Source organism: Balaenoptera acutorostrata, chromosome 6 (assembly GCF_949987535.1).
Source record: "Balaenoptera acutorostrata chromosome 6, mBalAcu1.1, whole genome shotgun sequence".
In the NCBI taxonomy this organism is placed as follows: Eukaryota; Metazoa; Chordata; class Mammalia; order Artiodactyla; family Balaenopteridae; genus Balaenoptera; species Balaenoptera acutorostrata.
The window spans coordinates 88002341-88020501 of NC_080069.1; the positions used below are offsets into that span (position 1 = coordinate 88002341).

The 18161-nt window shown below is 39.8% G+C and overlaps 1 protein-coding gene across 3 annotated transcripts in view; it reads left to right on the plus strand.

Annotated features, from left to right (window-relative positions):
* The window catches only part of UNC13B (unc-13 homolog B), a 238082-nt gene that overhangs the window by 130238 nt on the left and 89683 nt on the right, over nt 1-18161 (plus strand). For 2 of the 3 annotated variants that reach the window (XM_007196950.2, XM_007196952.2), the window contains exons 9-10: nt 10482-10796; nt 12861-12951. In XM_007196950.2, coding sequence (XP_007197012.1) covers nt 10482-10796; nt 12861-12951 — 406 coding nt within the window. Of the gene's footprint in view, nt 1-291; nt 8335-10481; nt 10797-12860; nt 12952-18161 lie in introns of all 3 variants that reach the window. The other variant, XM_057548317.1, reaches the window with a different exon arrangement.

Here is an 18161-nt window from a genome sequence, read left to right on the forward strand (position 1 = left end):
CAAAATTAGGATTATTTCATATTTCTCTGATGTTGACTATGAAGAGCAAGAAGGTATATATGAGGAGATAGAGGGGAAAATGTCACAAGAGGCTCTAGAAAACAGTAACATAAACTTAAAGGACGCAGAGGTAAAAGAAGTGAGAACTCTTTCAAAAACTGATAAATATTACAGCCAACAAATACAACCAAAGTATATGAATTGGAAAAAGATACCATCTCAAAGCCAAGAGACAGAATTCTCTACTGCCTTTAATTATGACCTTAAGTTTGAAACATCTACTTTCTCTAGATATCCTCAGAAATATGATACAATAGATAGGAGAAGGAAAAAGACACCCTCATATAGTCATTTTGAAGACAGTGAAAAAAGCCAATATGATGATAAATCCAGAACTAAGACTAACTTGAAAAGTACATATCCTAACACTGAAAATTGTGACCTTTGCCACATTGAGAAGAAGGAACAAAATTACCCAGTTTTGCGTCCCTACAAAAATGGATTTGTGGTTAAGAGTGGCATGTGGACCACTAACTTGGAAAGTCATGATTATGATCTTCCTGGTTGTTTTAAGAACTGTGAAAAGTCATCTGGCTTAAACCAGCATGTCACTAATTTCACTCCATTAGATATTCTTGAAGATTCTGCCAGCAGTACTTCTGATGAACTTCTGGGTTCCCCCGTTTCTGATAAGCAGGAAGATTTACTGTCACCAACATGTCATCCATCCAATGTCCATCATATTGGAGGTTTTCCAGAAGAATATTATGGAGCAAATCCTGCATTCTCATCACAAAGGATGAATTGTGCTACAGACACACTTGGAAACCTGTCTGGGTGCCCCATGGAAGAGATGACCCCTTCCTCTATTGAGGAACCCAAGGAGGACTATATTGATACAATGGGTGAGCTTCAGTGTTTGGTAGAAACAGTGTCAGAATATTTAGCAGAGAAAGAAGAGGAGATTAATAGATTTGGCTCCCTTTCAAAAACTAAAAAAACACTTAAACACAATATTACTGTTAATAATGCAGAACAGAAAATGCCAGGGGATCAAATACCATCTTTAAACATTGTCAGGAATGACAAGGACAAAGCCATCTCTTTCCCTGAGCTGAATGGAGTAAAATGTGCTGTTGGTTCTTTATTCAGTTCACTCACAGAAAAGGTGGGTTCAGGCACAAAGCATCTAACAACCTCTGTGGAAAAGCTGGTTTATTTAGTTCCAGAGAAAACAGAAACTCTTAATCAAACAGAGGAGATTAATTCGCCATCTAGACCCAGAGCCAAGTCAGTATCAGAGAAGGATCTTTCCATACAATCTCCATCTCCATTATCTTCTCAAACAGTTGACAATAAGGACGTTGGCAAACATGACAAAACCTCTGAAAATGAGCACATGGACAGTAAAACTGGAAGTTTAAACTTTCAGGATCCAACAGAAACTATTGGAAGGGACTCTGCTTCACAGAGTCAGAGTTCAGTTATAAAGTCTGTTTGCAGCCTGCTAAATCCATTAAAAATCTTTTTGGAAAAGGATGAAACTAGAAAAGATGATGACCAGAGCAAGCCAACAAGAAAGGAAAACTTTGTTGCGTGTGGTTCGGAGTCAAATCAAAGGGAAGATACCCTGGGCAATGACAGTAGCATTGTCGCTTTAGATAGGAGTGATAGAGAAACTCCTCACTACCAAATGCCCCTAAGTGAGGATTTGTTGTCTTCCCAAGCAGCCATTGAACATTCTAACTTAGCTCATTCTGCAAGTAAGAAAGATGATGTTGCGAGTCCGTTGGAAAGAGAACCCTGTACAGATCTGTCTGTGTTACCAGATCAACCAAAAATATGTGCCAAAGATACTTTAAGACATCATTGTGTAGCTGGCAGCAGAACTGCAAATAAAGAACCATCTTCAAAGCCATTAGAGGGGGACAAAATTACTGATGACGATGATTTCCTTGAGCCACTCAGAAAATCCTTTAGCCAGTTTTTGCTCACTTCTCCTGAGACCTATTCAAAGGAGACTTTGTCAGACTCTATGAAAATTCACCAGTTGGAGGAAGATGGATGGGAAAGGGGCCCTAAGAAATGTGGGCATTCCTTTTCCTGTGGAAAATTAGATATTCCATTTTTCAAAGTTCTTAGTCATTCTGAAAAACAGCAGGATGTAAGAGAGAAAGGAAGCATGTTCCCTTTGTTTAAATTTTCTTTCACTGACAGCCATAAAACTGTCAATGACCAGAGTTTTCATGGCTCAGCAGTAACCACTGATGAAGAGATCCAAAGAAACTGCCATGCAAATGCCAAACTTAGTTCAATAAAATCCAGTTCAGTTCCAAATATTCATAGTAATCTAGGGAAATTTGGTGATATAAAGACATCTAATAAGAGTGACCAAATAAATACTCCTGAAGATGTCACACTTAATAAAATAAAGTCTCATTCGGCTCCAAATATTAATAATGATCTTGGGAAATTTGGGAGTATAGAGGAATTACACTCAAGTGACCACACAGCAATAGAGAACTGTGAAAGAGATACCTTAAACATTCCTGGAGTTGTGTCCAAAGAGCATATACCTTCAGATTCTTTAGGAGAAAGTAAGAATTTTACACAAGTGACATCCTCAACAGTACCAGACTCTTCATTAGCGTTTACTTCCACCATTTTGAAACCCACCTTGGTTGATGAAATGAGTGATGACAAACTTGTAGATAAAGCTTCCAAGAAAAGAACCCAAGGAGGCCTCCTTTCTGGCCTGTTTAACAGGTTTTCTTCTCTTGAAAACTTGTCTAGTCAACAAGAATTAAATGTGAAGAAAGATGACTCTCCTCACAGGAATAATACACTGAGCTTATTCTCTGGAATATTTAATTTGATATCAAATAACAGCATGACTGATTGTAAACCAGATGAAGCAAAGTCCATGTCTTTAGGTGACCTAAAGGGTTTGAATGGAAAAAAGCATTTATCCTTGGATGAGATCCCTGTTACTTCATGTGTGACTTTTGAGAATCAGAGGAACCATGAAAAACAGGAAACTTCTGGCTTCATAAAAAGCTGCTTATCTTTACCTAAAGAAAACATACCATTATCTGATGCTTGGGTTGATAACCGTTATTGCCTTCCTACATGGAAAAACCAGCAATGTGAAAAGAATTACTCTTCTGAGAACAGTGTACTTCACTGCACTCCAACTGCTCAGCAGGACCTATTAGAGAAATCTTTGGCTAAGAGGCAGACACCACACCACGCTCTTGAGGCAAAACTACATGAAAATTCTAACGAGTTAAATTCACCTATGCTAAATACTAACATTCTTAGTCAGTCAAACCACTATCAGGCTTTTGAAGAGATGAACAGTCCTTTCTCTTATGAATGGGATTCTGATATAAAAGATTTCTCTAAAAATTCCAGAAAACTTCAGCCAGTTTATTATATGTTGAATCAAAATACATTTCCATCAGCCGATGTTTTCTTGTGGCCTGACTCAGAAAATCCAGCAATAAATTTTTGCCAAAAAGATCAAAATGCAAATATCTTGGAGTGGAGAACAAATCTAAACAGTGTCATTTGGTGTGACTTACCACATGAATCATTCAACCAGTTAGCATTTAATGAAGATTACTTATTGAGAGGTGATATGTGGGCAGCTAACTCATTATATGGAAATTCTTGTTATCTTCCAATTAATGAGACTAAGAATTCACTAGAAGAATTACCCATTGACTTAAGTTGTTCTTCAGGTTATGAGAAGAGTACATGCCCCGTAGTTGATCTAGACTCATTAAGAATGGATGAAAACTTTGTTTATTCAAGTGTTGGTTATGAATACCAGGAATGGTTGTCATGTCTTGAAAATGGAGTGTGGTGGCCATCGGAGGATGGAGATTATGGATATTTTATGTTCCACGATGGTCAATATATCTATTCTTTCCTTACTGATTCTACTGGGCAGTATGCATATTTATTTATACCTGATTGTTCTTATGAAGAGTATTTGAATGACTTACAGACAAATGATCTATCAAGTACTACATTAGATGATAGCACTATTCCTGCTTACAATTTTAAAGTACTTGACAGGGAAGACGAATTACTGTGGTATGTTGAAGAGGAACCAATTGATGACCCTCTTGATTTATCTGTAGCTTTGCCAAGAAGTGAGGGACCAATGTATCTAAATTTAGGAATGTTTTCACAAGTACTTGAAAAGTCAAGTTATGGCCAAAGGGATCAACCATTAGATTTTTCAGGCTATACTCCTCAAAAGTCAAAAGGAGATTTTGTATCTTTTAAAGAAAGGCTGGGTGGTTCTGAAGACTTTGAGTGTACATTGGATCTCAGAAATCAGCCCCAAACGATTGGTAATCATGTCTTAAATAAATATCAAATTATAAAGGGAGATAAGAATCAGACTCTAGTGAAGGATTCATCAGTTAACCTTTCCAGTTTCCAGTGGACCCAGTCTTCTGAAGAAGCTGCCTCTTTGGTTCATCCTGAAAATAAGACTAACATCCCACAGCAAACAGAAGAGATGTCATCATTGAACAAAGTGACTTCGTCATTTTCTGCTTTGGGTGCTTCAACTGGAAGTACTTTGAATTTTGATAAGAATGAATCCTTAGAGTCTTCAGCCATGCAGAAAATAGATCAGCAGTCAAACTTAGCAGAGATCACAAATGATGGTCTTCAGTCATTAATCTTGAGTAAGCAACTAGAGAGTAACTCCCAAAATGAGGAAGAAAGTCTTCTCAAGAAGGATTCAGAGAGACAAGTGGTATCCAGTGTTCAGCGACCAGAATTTACTAAAAATATGAAGAAAGAATTCCCTTTAAATAAAAGCATTCATGTGAAAAAACAAAGTTTGTTAAAATCTGTTTTCCAGGTAAACCAAACAACTTCTCAGACTCAATCAGATATAGAAGATGACAAGATGATTACAGCTGATTCTGTTTCAATTCCTCTTGTATCACAGTTTAGTAGGGATGAATGCAAGAATTGTGAGCCTCCTCAGGACCAGTCTTCCAAAGAGTCTGAGAGAACATTATTTAAAAGTGCACTGAAACTCTTTGGTCAGGGAGAAGACTCTTCAGTAAGTGCAGTAGCAAACGAGAAACAGGCATCTGGATTTTTGAACTTCTTTAAAACCCAGGTGAATAAAGAAGGATCACCAAATTTAGAAAAGAATGGTGATAAAAATAGAAAGATATCATCTCAGGAAAAGAATGAATCTCCTGGTGTTTCAAATGTTTTTGATTCCCTTGGGGATTTCTTTAAAACCAATGTATCTCCTAAACAGACAACTGAAAATATGTCTGTTTCTTCAATGACTAATAAGGATGAGGTCAAGTCAAGTCCTAATCCTGCACATCTAACTAAACAGGATGTTAGAAACTTTCCTGCTGCACCAGTTTCTTCTAAAGGGAAGGTTCGAGTTAGAAATCTGAACAAGCAGACTACTATTGATGACAGTGAGCTAAAGGAACCATCAATCAGGGAGATCCAGGGTGATCATTTGACTGACGAAGAGGCACCCTCCAGAGACCACCAACTCCACCAGTCACCAAATTCATCTTTCTCAACAGGATGTCTCAAAGAATCCTCCAGAGATTCTTCAGTAGAGACTAGTGGTGTGACTACAGTGACAGAAGTTCCAAGAAGTGATAAAATATCATCAGATATTCTGAGCAGAAGAAATTCAAATGAACAAGATCATTTTTCTGACAAAGACCAGAGTTTTTCAACTGCCACAACATCTCCATCCCAACCAGAATTACCAACCAGAAAGAGTATATTTTCTTTCCTGACTGGATCCGAAAAATCTGAGAACAGAGCCTCTACTTCTCTACCAAGAACCACATCTCAAGGAGAAGGGCTATTCACACTTCCTTCCTTTTTTTCCACTGCTAACTCAGGCAGCAAGAACAATGCCTCTCGTAATAGCTCTTTCAGTTTCTTCAACTTGTCCTTTTTGGATGAAAAGCAGCAGACTCCTGGGGAAAAACACAGCCTTTCAGCTGATGCTCCAGTGACTTCCCAGCCCTGTAAGAAGCCAAGTGTTTTTGTAGGCATGAGTGATACAATGACTAGAGAAGGTTCTAATGACAATAGAGGTAGCATAGTCCAGGAGGTAGTTCACGAACAGCAAATGGCTCCTTGTGTTTCCATTAGCAACACTACTAAGGTTACCTCCCTTGCAGATGAGCTCAATGTAGAAAACGACTATCCAGGGAAACTAGGTTCCAGTAATGGACCAGGGACATCTTTAAAAGATTTCCAGGTAAGTCAGTCACAAAAAGACATTGTTCCTCATTCGCAACAATTTCAGGCACAGTCTGAAACACTGCTCATTGGTCCAGAGACCCTTGAGGTATCTCCCCATGAAGAAGAGGCTTTCATACAGGAAACCTTTCTGAGTGACTCACCAGCCAGCTCTTTTTCACATGATAGCCATTTGGTTGAAAAGGTTAACCATTTTGACACATGTACTACCTACCACCAAAGTGAAAGATTTACTAATGACCCACTGAACTTGCCATTAGAAAAGGCCCCTGATGAGGTCTTAACACAGATCCTGGAGCCAGCTTCTTCCTCTGTGGAGCCAGGATTTACAGGGCACCTCCAGAGTCAAGATGTAGATAAAGTGGAAGACAAATCAATGTTGGACTCTTCAGTAGAAATGCTTTCAGGGTTTGTGACCAAAGTGAAATCTTTCTCTGGGTCCTTAATTGAACCTCCTAAAACTTTCTCTGGACTTTTCTCTTCTCCTAAACCTCCAAAGAAAAACTCCTTTTTCTCTTTTTCTTCTGGTACATCATCTCAGCCTCTCAAAGGTGAGTTATTTGGACTTTTTAAAAGTCCCAAACCAGAGACATACAAACAAGAATCATCTATTCCAGCTACTGCATTGCTTCAAAATGGTGGTTCCAGAGATACTGAAGAATCAGTACCTCCCGAAAATTTGTGGAAAGAAGCTACCTTTGGAGCACTCAATTCAAAAGCTATAGTCAGTGACTGTAGAATGACTGTGGTTAGTGCAAAGTCAGACTCGGAGACCTTGACGGCTGATCCTAACCTAACAACTGAAATGGAAAACAATAATATTCCTGACAATATTCCAGAACCCCAACGTTCTGAAACAATTGAGGCTGCATCTTCTGTCTCAGGGGACGATACTGGGCAAGGAGTATTGTCTCTGAGTGATGAAGGAGACATGGGGATGTTGCAGGGTACAGACACAGAGGCATCATTGGAAGCAGAGCATATCTCATTGCCAACACAGTTGCATCCAGAACCTACCTGGATTGCCAAAGAGCTTCCTCCTCCGATTCACCTACCTCTTCCTCTTGAGCCAGAGCCAGATATGCAGTCTGCCTCCACAAACCAAGACTTCTTAGAGCTACAGGCAACCAATTCACTAGAAACCAATACTACAGTGTTCAGTGAGGCGAGTGTTGGCCGGAGTGCCACACTGGAAACCCAAGGGTACCTTTCTCACCGTCCGTTGGAGGAACCTGTGCTTTGTGCCAAAGAAAACTATGGGATACTTGATGCCCAGAAAGGTCCACCCGCAGTCCCCAAGGAAACGGAGCAGCCAAGTCCTCATTTTGAAATCCCAAACATGATCAATTGGCCAAAACTCCATTTCCCATCCTCTGCTACTGACTATCGGAAACCACTGAGCTCTTTCTTTTCCTCGCCTTCCTCCTCTGGCAATAGAGCAGCAGAGACTGGTTTAATGTCCAGTTTTAAGAAGTTGTCAACTCTATTTGAGGGAGGTAATGAGGGGAAAGGGAGTAGTGCAGTGGCAAGTGATTCAAAACTAAGGTATGGAAAGAAGCTGGATCTTTCATTCCCATGGCTGAAAGAGAACAAATGGGACCCTGAACAAATGCCTGCAGAATCCTCCTCTCCAGTTTTGGTTATCAGCAGTGATCAGGACCTTAAATTCAGTGAGGCTGACAAAACTTTGGAGTCTTCTCAAATGTCTGGGGCCAGTGCTGAACCAGCTAAGGTTTTGACTCAGCCCTCTGGGACCTCTGGGCAGCTGGAGACCAGGCCAAGTATATGTGCTCATGAGCTTTCAGGGCCTGGAGAAGTGGAAAACCAGCAGGAAATCCCAGCATCTGGAGAACAGGGGGGTACCAAAGATAACCTCTCTGACCCCACCTGTCCTTCAGAGAGTCATGAGGAAGAACACTGCACTGTCTCTGAGCTACTTCACCAGCCAGAAACACATGAAGAGGAGGCAGCGCCTGCTAGCATTGACTCTGTTTCGAATGTACAGCAGCCAGTTGCTCTACATGACATCAAGGAACCAAAGACCAGCAAAAGGCCTGTTCTCAACTAAAGCATCATAAATGATTTTAAAGAACTGACCATTTATGATGCAATGACTTAGTGGTAGCTTAATCATAGCCTGCTTTTTATCCTTCCTGTGTCTTTCCCAGCACCTGAGCTTCATGTTAATTAGGGGTTAAGTAAGAAGAAATAATAGGTGGATATTGTCATCTTCTCTTCTCTCTGCCAAATGTAATTCATTTATTGGAACAAGGAGCTTCCTGCTTAAAGGGAAGGCTAGGTCGTGAGATTTACTCACTCTGGTTTGCTCTGCCTTGAATAATGCAGAATGGAGAAGGGAGGGCAAGAAGAGGCAGCAAGTCATTGAGTGGCATATATTAATTACAACCACATGATAGGCTAGAATGGTTCCTTGGGCCTTTGGCACTTATATCTGTAATAGCCAGGAGAGACCTACTTTGCTTTGCTTTTCCAAGTCTTCTAAGATGCTTTCTCCAGTGGCAATGAAGGTATTAAGTAAAATACAAAATGCAAAGGATGGCTTGGAATAACCTATACTATATATATTCCATATGAATTTGCACAGCTTCTTCCAGTCTCTGCATTTTACTACCCATGAGACTGGTGTCTGGTAAGTGCTTTCAGTACAGTCTCACAGGAGCTCAGGGCTATCGTTTGCTGTAGTTACTCAGTCTGGAGCATTGTGCAGGGTCCACCTGCAAAGGGTACTATTATTTCCCCTAAGAAGAAGCACCATACAGTGCATTTTAGGAATGCTGCCTTGAACACTGGCTCAAACCAGTCCAAAGAGGCTGGTCAAGTACTTTGGAGATCATGTGAGTATGTGCACACACATGTTCATGTGTATATGTGTGCTGGGAACTACTCAGAACAGTGGCTTGGTACCTATCCTGCTGCCATGGGATGAAGAATCAGAAGTCAGCCTGGAAATACCAGATAATTGGGAGGAATCATAGGGAAAATATCACTGGAAAACAATAATGATTTATCTTCATTTGACCAAGAGTAAACATAAGCCCTTTAGTTAAAGCTTGACTCTTTGGCAAGGAAATTCCTTGTCCTTTTGCACGGAGGCTTTCCAGCAGAATACCAGAAGTAAAACGAAGGGCCTCTGACTTGGGATGGAACTATCCAAATGGGCTAGGATAGATCTTGTATTGATAGATCATCCCCAAGTCCCTCCATTTTGAATAGGACTGAATCCCCCAAATTTAGTATACGGCTTAAGGGAGTAACTTTGAATAGTATTCTTTCTGGTCACGATTCACCGCCACTTTCTCTGCTATAGCTGCTACCTCTTATACCAGGGCAACAAATTTCCTTTCTGGGTATGGGAATTCAGGTGGTTGAGAGAGGGGTGGGCTGACCTCTCTTCAGATACAGAAATGCATTAATATGGCCCTGACTCAGATCTTGGAGTTGGACTGTGGTCCACTTTGTCCAAAACTGAGCCATGTCCTGAGAGCAACTCAGCTATAGATGGGCAGGTTCATCTTTGGGACACTCCCTATGCTGCCAGGGATACCATTGTAACATTCATGTTGATGAGACGATTCCCCTGAGGAATTTCTTGGTCCTAACCTCCATTTCCCAGTTGCTTCCATTACTTTATACAGATGGCTGAGAGATAATTGAAGGAACATGCTCACTCTCCTTTGCTCATTCTGAGGAACAGACATTTACATTTACAATTGGAGAGGAAGAAAAGGGGATCTCAATTTAATAGGTAGTAGAAAAAGGGAGTAGATTTCATCCATCCATTTTATTCTGTGGAAATTAGAAAACTTTAATCACAGCCACTGGACAAGTTTTTTAAGAAGTCCGAGTAGAGAATTTTAGGCATAAACAGACTATTTTAATAATTCTTAAACCTACTTACAAAATAGCACGTTAAGATAAAGAATTCTTCAAAGTCAATTGCAGGGTTGAGGTTAAGTGCTATTTGAGAACCCAGCATGTTGTGTTATTTTTCCTGTTGTGATTTTGCTGAACAGAGATTAGTTCTTCTAGATTGTGAACTTTGGTCCTCTCTTCCCAGGAACCTCCTGTTTGTGATCCTTGCCACTGATAGAATCATTATTTCCTGGATTTATCCATTACTTTGTTCTGGTCCTTAGTTTGTATGTACTTACTGATGTGTCTTCCTCTCATTCTCACAGCCCCACCAGCAGTAGTAGGTATGGCTCCTCCTGTAATGTGAGTCAAGGAAGCTCTCAGCTGAGTGAACTAGACCAGTGTCATGAACAAGATGATGACCGTCGGGAGAGGGACTTGATTCATTCCTGCCACAGCTCTGGCAGCTTCTCCAGAGACAGCCAAGTAGGTTTTGGAGAACAAGAGAAAGCCTTGGAGGTGGCACGTGAAGAGGAGAAGGGAGGAGCATGTGAACCCAAGGAGACGAAAGAAGATGCTACAACCCCTCCACCCCCAGATCTGGTGCTACACAAAGACCACATCGTAGGCCCCCAGGAGAGGTAGGTGATGGTTACCTTGAGGAGCTCACATGGTTTCCTCAGTACCTGCCCTATGGTATTGTTGAACAGAATGCAGTTGCTTTTTGTTTGTTTCCCTGCAGCTGGGTGTGGTTGTGATCAGGATACTGAGGCTTATCTCTGCACTGCTTCCTTTGCTTTTTGGTGTAATTTCCAGTGTATTTTGAGGATCTCTGAAGAACATTTTAACTGCAGTGTACCAGGCCTTCTAGAGTCTGCAGTTCTTGGCTTACTAGTTGACCCCACATATGACAGCCTTTGAGTCTGAAACTGACCTGAGCCTTGCAGGTCATTTCATTCAGAGGAGCTGCTTTGAATGAAATAGGCTTCCCACCCGATTAATGTTTAAATTTCTTCTGTGAACATTGTTTTTTTCTTTTGTTTTGTTTTTTCCCTGGCTGACAAAACTGGGAAAGAGTTAATGAATTGGTCTAGAAGCCAGATCTAACCCACCCTTCTGTCTCCCTGGAGCCTAGCAGTATGTCTGGCAGTTGGTACCCATAAGGAGAAAAATTTAAAACTTGTCCTTTTAACAGTCACATAATGAGGCTTAGTACAGAGTTTGAGTATTGTTCTTATTGAGTTAAATTGGTCAGTGAGTTGCTGATAGGTTGGGGCAGAGCAGGGTTTCTCATTCTTAGCACTGTTGACATTTTTAGCCAGATAATGCTTTGTTATGGGGAGCTATTGTATGCATTGTAGTATTTTAGTAGCATCCTTAGCCTCTGCACACTAGATGCCTGGAGCAACTCTCAGTGTGACAACCAAAAAATGTCTCCAGATATTGCCAGATTTCTCCTGAGGGGCAAAACTGTCCCTAGTTGAAAACCACTGGGGTAGAGTGATAAGGGCTAGGTGTGACTTAAATTCTCAAATTTCAAGGTCATGGGAAGATCAGAGCAGTGAATGCTGATTATGTGGTAAAAGTTAGAGAATGGTTGATGCCTCTACTCCACCACTTGAACGTAGAAACTTATTTTCTGTTTGTTTTCCTGATTTTTAATCATCTCTGGTGGCTCGTCTAGTAGACAAGACATCAGGGAGACTGAGTTCTGGACCAGCTTTTTTACTGGATTGACGACCCACGGAAAGATAGCTCTTTGTCGACCTTGGACTTTAAAGATACTGTTGTCTGGGTAGAGTTTTTGGTCGAGCAGCAGAAGGTGCCTGGCCTTCTCTAATGGCTCTGTCCTCCCAGATCCTAGCTGTGCAAGTGACGTCCAGGCCAGTTTCAGAAGTGCCCACAAATGTTTTAAAACAATGGAACCAGTTAGGTGGCATCAGAGCCTAGCATATATTTTAAGTGTCTAGATGGTGGGTCCTTTTTTACTGCCTTGTCGGTAGACCCCAGTGAGAGAGAGGAGAAGCATCATCACCAAGAATTAACCACTATTCTACAGTTAAGATGATGATGATTTGTTCTAATACAGGTTAGTGTTTCTGCCTCACAGCTACTTTGTTATATTTATTGTTCCTTTCTCTGAGGGTGGTCCTGAGGCAGCTCAAGGAACAAGATCACAGCAGGACAAGGGCTCTGCCTTTTTTCTTAGCACTTTGATGTAGTCTAGGAATTGGAAAGCCTTCCAGAATACTTAATGGAGCAGGAACGGTTTGCAGGAACAAAATTCTGCCCTAAGGGTGCTATGTAGAACACTCAAGGGAGACTGGTGGTCTTGAGAGGTAGGGAGAGAGGGTTACTCCACACCTCTCTGCATGGTTTCTATGTTAGTCATTGACTTAGGGCCCTTGCCATTGCTGCTGGTATCCTGATCCCTGACTGTCCCAATGAGCTGCCTCATCAGGTGAGTGGAAAAGTGGGAAGAAAGAGAGGGAACAGATGAAAAGCTAAAAGGACTTGTCATTTTAGGAATTTTTTTCACATTGGATATTCAGGACTATGCTGTTTTAGTGGCTTGAATCACTAGATAAGTATAGGCATGAATACAACAAACCTTTTAATTTTAGGTATTTGGCAGTTTTGCCTTGAGCACTGTCATCTTGTGGCCTGGGCTTATTTTTAAGGAACATTCTTTTCTCTGTTACAAGTTTTCCCGAGGAGAGTGCATCTTCGCCATTTACCCAAGCCAGAGCGCACTGGATCCGAGCAGTTACCAAGGTTCGACTCCAGCTGCAGGAGGTAGGAAATCTGTTGTTCTGGTTCTAGATGGGACAGTTTTTCCTTTGAAATTGGGAGACATATGGTGCTGAAGAAGCAGTCAGTGATTAGTCATCTTACAGTGTGCTTCTGGGAATGCATGACAAGTAAGCTGGAGCCTTAAGAGATGGGCAGGTAGCCATTGGCTCCCCTCTATGCTGATTAATGGAAATCAAGTAGACCTAGTGGGTTAAGAGCCTGAAAGTAAAATTAAATGCTATTTTCAGTACCATTATCACCTGTGAGGCCATTTTATTTTGAGTTTAGGATAGAAGACTATTTCAAGGCCTCTTAGGATTAGTTGTTGTTTCCCTTGGCCAGCCAGTTCAAGTACCAATGGCTGACCTTTACAGGGCCAGAAATTTAGTGTTAAGAAGTTTCTACGGGCTCCCCTAATTTAAGGCCCCAACACATTAATATCTAAAACAGTGTAAAAAAGTAAAAATAGAAATATTTTTCATTTGCAGCATTGCAAGTTTGAAGTGTCCTTATCTGTGTGTCAGTAGTCACTTTTCAGGCAGAAAGGAAGTTTTTATTTTATTTATTTATTTATTTATTTTAACATCTTTATTGGAGTATAATTGCTTTACAATGTTGTGTTAGTGAAAGGAGATTTTTAAATGATGACAGGTGGCTGTCGGTAGTATAATACCTGGCAGATACTAAAAATGCAAGCATGCTCACATGTGTAAACACACTTAAAAAGTAATTTATTTTGAAATAATTTCAAACTTAGAAAAAAGTTGCCAAAATAGTAAAGAACTCCTATATCCTCCTCACCAGATGCCTCCGTTGTTGACATTTTACAACATTTTTGCTCCATCACCCTCCATCCATTATGATTAATCTTTTTTCTGAACCATTTGAGAGAAGGCTGGAGGCATGATGTTCTCCTGTTTGTATCTTCCAAAAACAAGGCTACTCTCAAGTATAACCACAATATAACTATCCAAATCAAGAAATCAACAATGACAATACTGTCATCAAGTCCCCATGCAAATTTTGCCAACTGTCTCATCAATGTCTCTTTTCTGGTCCAGGATACAATCCGGGCTGACATGTTGCATTTAGCAGTCATGTCTCTTAATCTCCCTTAATCTGGAACAGCTCCTTAGTCTTTCGCATCTTCAACAGATAGTACAGGCCTTTCATTCGGTAACATATTCTTCATTTTGGGTCCATCCAATGTTTCCTCATGTCTAGACTCAGGCCATACTTTCTTGGCAGGGATTACACAAAAATGATGTTGGACTCATTTTAGTGAACTGCATCAGAAAGTACATGTTGTCAAACTGTCCTACCCCCTGTAATGTTAACTTTAATCACCTAGTTAAGGGACTTCCCTGGCAGTCCAGTGGTTAAGACTCCATGCTCCCAATGCAGGGGGCACTGATTTGATCCCTGGTCGGGGAACTAAGATCCCGCATGCCACACGGCATAGCCAAAAAAAAAAATCACCTAGTTATGTTTGTATCAGCCAGGTTTCTCCACTGTTCCGACACCATTTTTCCTTTTGTAATTGGTAAGTATTTTGTGGTACAATACTCTGAGACCATGCCAGTATCTTGTTCCTCATCAAATCTCCATGTACAGGCTAAGTATCCATGTATGACTCCTGTCTGAATCTACCACCACTAATGGTGGTTGCCAAATGGTAACTTTCTATTTCTATTATCCTTTCTACATTCATTAGTTGGCATACTACTATAAGGAAGAGATTTCCCATCAATTTTTTATTTCTAATTTTTCAGAGTAAGGGTCATAATTCTTATAATAAAGGAAAGTAAAATAACTTCCATGTAGAAGAAAAGTTCTGAATGAGAAAAACAAGAATATATTGGAGCAGTTTTTTATGACTTTTTAAGAGGCAGTTCAGAGTCTCTCAAAAAGAATAGCTAAAAACAGTTGCCAAAGCTTGGAGTCATTTAGAGAAAAGCATGGTTTATTTAAGAGTAACCAAAAACCATTGCAACTTAATTGAATACCAGAACAACAGTAAATATATTCTTAACACAGGTCATGTAACTGGAAGTTGATTAGATGTGCCCAAGAGGAGGAAGATAAGCCAGAGTTTAAAGAAGGATCTGATAGCACTTTAAGATAGAGGCAGAAGCATACCATTTATACTTAAGATGAGATTTGCTGACAGATTGAGGTTGCGAGACAGTAAGAAGTTAAGTATAGCACCAAGAATTTTTTTTTTCTGAGTAATTGGAAGTTCCACCTATCTGCCCTAAGATAATTTTTGTTAGTTTCTTATTATTATAGAATTTCCTTATGCAGGTGTAAGTAAATATGAATGTATTTTCTAATCCCCCCCCCTTTTTTTAGAAACAAAAAGATGGTATACTATACACACTGGGAACATCTTGCTTTTTCACTTGGAGATTCTTCCATATTAGCTCTAAGAGAATTTTTTTCTTTTTAAACAGGTGCATAATATTTCACTGTATGAATGTACTGCAAGTATTTAACTAGTCTTCTGTTGATGTTCATTTGGTTGTTTCTGGTCATTTGCTGTAATAAACCATGTTGCAAATGATTACCTTTTACATATGTTATTTTGCTTGCGTGCAAGTATATCTGAGGGGATATGCATTTGTAATTTTAGTAAATACTGCTCGCCATTTATCAGTGGCTTAAAACAACAAAGGTTTATTTTGCTCATGCTGCTTATCATCCTGTATGTTGAGGAGTTCTGCTTCAAGTTATCTTCTCTGCAACCCAGGCTAAGGGATCAGCCAGCTTCTAGAACATTGCCAATATTGGTGGTAGAGGGAAAGAAAAAATAACAAATGAAAGAGAACATAGGAGATTGCATTCTGGCTCTTAAAACTTCTGCCCCAAAGACACAGTATGTCACTTTTGCTCACATTTCCCTGGCTAAAGCAAATTATATAACCATGTCTAACTTCAAGCAAGTGGTACAGTATACCTTGAAATAGATAGGGAAGGATATTTCTGAAAAGCGTTAATGACTATCCTAAAGGGTATCTGCCTTCCACCAACATATACTCTTTTTTTTTTTTAAACATCTTTATTGGAGTATAATTGCTTTACAATGTTGTGTTAGTTTCTGCTGTATAACAAGGTGAATCAGTTAGCATTCAAAGTGAATATGTTAGCATTCAGTATTTGTTTTTCTCTCTCTGACTTACTTCACTCTGTATGACAGACTCTAGATCCATCCAACTCACTACAAATAACTCAATTTCATTTCTTTTTATGGCTGAGTAATATTCCATTATATATATGTGCCACATCTTATGTATCATTCATCTGTTGATGGACACTTAGGTTGCTTCCATGTCCTGGCTATTGTAAATAGAGCTGCAATGAACATTGGGGTTCATGACTCTTTTTGAACTATGGTTTTCTCAGGGTATATGCCCAGTAGTGGGATTGCTGGGTCGTATGGTAGTTCTATTTTTAGTTTTTTTTCTTTTTTTCTTGGACTTTTTATTATTTATTTTTATTTATTTTTTGGCTGCACTGGGTCTTTGTTGCTGCGCACAGTCTTTCTCTAGTTGAGGCAAGTGGGGGTTACTCTTCGTTGCGGTGCACAGGCTTCTCATTGTGGTGGCTTCTCTTGTTGCAGAGCATGGGCTCTAGGTGTGTGGGCTTCAGTAGTTGTGGCTCGTGGGCTCAGTAGTTGTGGCTTGCGGGCTCTAGAGCGCAGGCTCAGTAGTTGTGGCGCACGGGCTTAGTTGCTCCGCGGCATGTGGGATCTTCCCAGACCAGGGCTTGAACCCCCGTCCCTTGCACTGGCAGGTGGATTCTTAACCACTGCGCCACCAGGGAAGTCCTATTTTTAGTTTTTTAAGGAACCTCCGTACTGTTCTCCATAGTGGCTGTATCAATTTACATTCCCACCAACAGTGAAAGAGGGTTCCCTTTTCTCCACACCCTCTCCAGCATTTATTGTTTGTAGATTTTTTGATGATGGTCATTCTGACTGGTGTGAGGTGATACCTCATTGTAGTTTTGATTTACATTTCTCTAATAATTAGTGATGTTGAGCATCCTTTCATGTGTTTGTTGGCAATCTGTATATCTTCTTTGGAGAAATGTCTGTTTAGGTCTTCTGCCCATTTTTGGATCGGGTTGTTTGTTTTTTTGATATTGAGCTGCATGAGCTGCGTGTATATTTTGGAGATTAATCCTTTGTCAGTTGCTTCATTTGCAAATATTTTCTCCCATCCTGAGGGTTGTCTTTTTGTCTTGTTTATGGTTTCCTTTCCTGTGCAAAAGCTTTGAAGTTTCATTAGGTCCCATTTGTTTATTTTTGTTTTTATTTCCATTTCTCTAGGAGGTGGGTCAAAAAGGATCTTGCTGTGATTTATGTCATAGAGTGTTCTGCCTCTGTTTTCCTCTAAGAGTTTTATAGTGTCTGGTCTTACATTTAGGTCTTTAATCCATTTTGAGTTTATTTTTGTGTATGGTGTTAGGGAGTGTTCTAATTTCATTCTTTTACACGTAGCTGTCCAGTTTTCCAAGCACCACTTATTGAAGAGGCTGTCTTTTCTCCGCTGTATACTCTTGCCTCCTTTATCAAAGATAAGGTGACCATATGTGTGTGGGTTTATCTCTGGGCTTTCTATCCTGTTCCATTGATCTATATTTCTGTTTTTGTGCCAGTACCATCACCAATGTATACTCTTACTAGTAATGTCATGAGGGTACTTTTTTCTTCCCGGACGCACCAGTAGAGTGACTTGTTAAGCTTTTGGATTTTTGCTTGTCTTCTAGGCAATGGTGTCTCAGTAGAGTTTAAATTTGCATATCTTATTATTGGTAAAGTTAAGCATGTTTCATATAAATAAAGGCTATTACTTTTCTGTGAACAGTCTATTTATATTCTTTGCCCATTTTTCTATTGAGCTTTTGATTCCTAGGAGCTTTTTACTGTTTTAGGGAAATTAATTCTTGCCTGTGGTGTGAGCTACTAATATTTTTTTCTCAGTGTACCATTATAATAAAGTTTTTTGACCTTAATAAGCCACATTTTCCTAATGCAGAAAATGGGGAGAAAATAGTACCTTTCTCTTAGGATTGTAAATTATCTAGTAGAACTATGATTTAAAAAGAGGAAAGTAAAAAAAAAAAATATATATATATATATATATACATATATATATATATATATATATATATATACTTCAATTACTGCACAGTGTCTTCATGATATAATA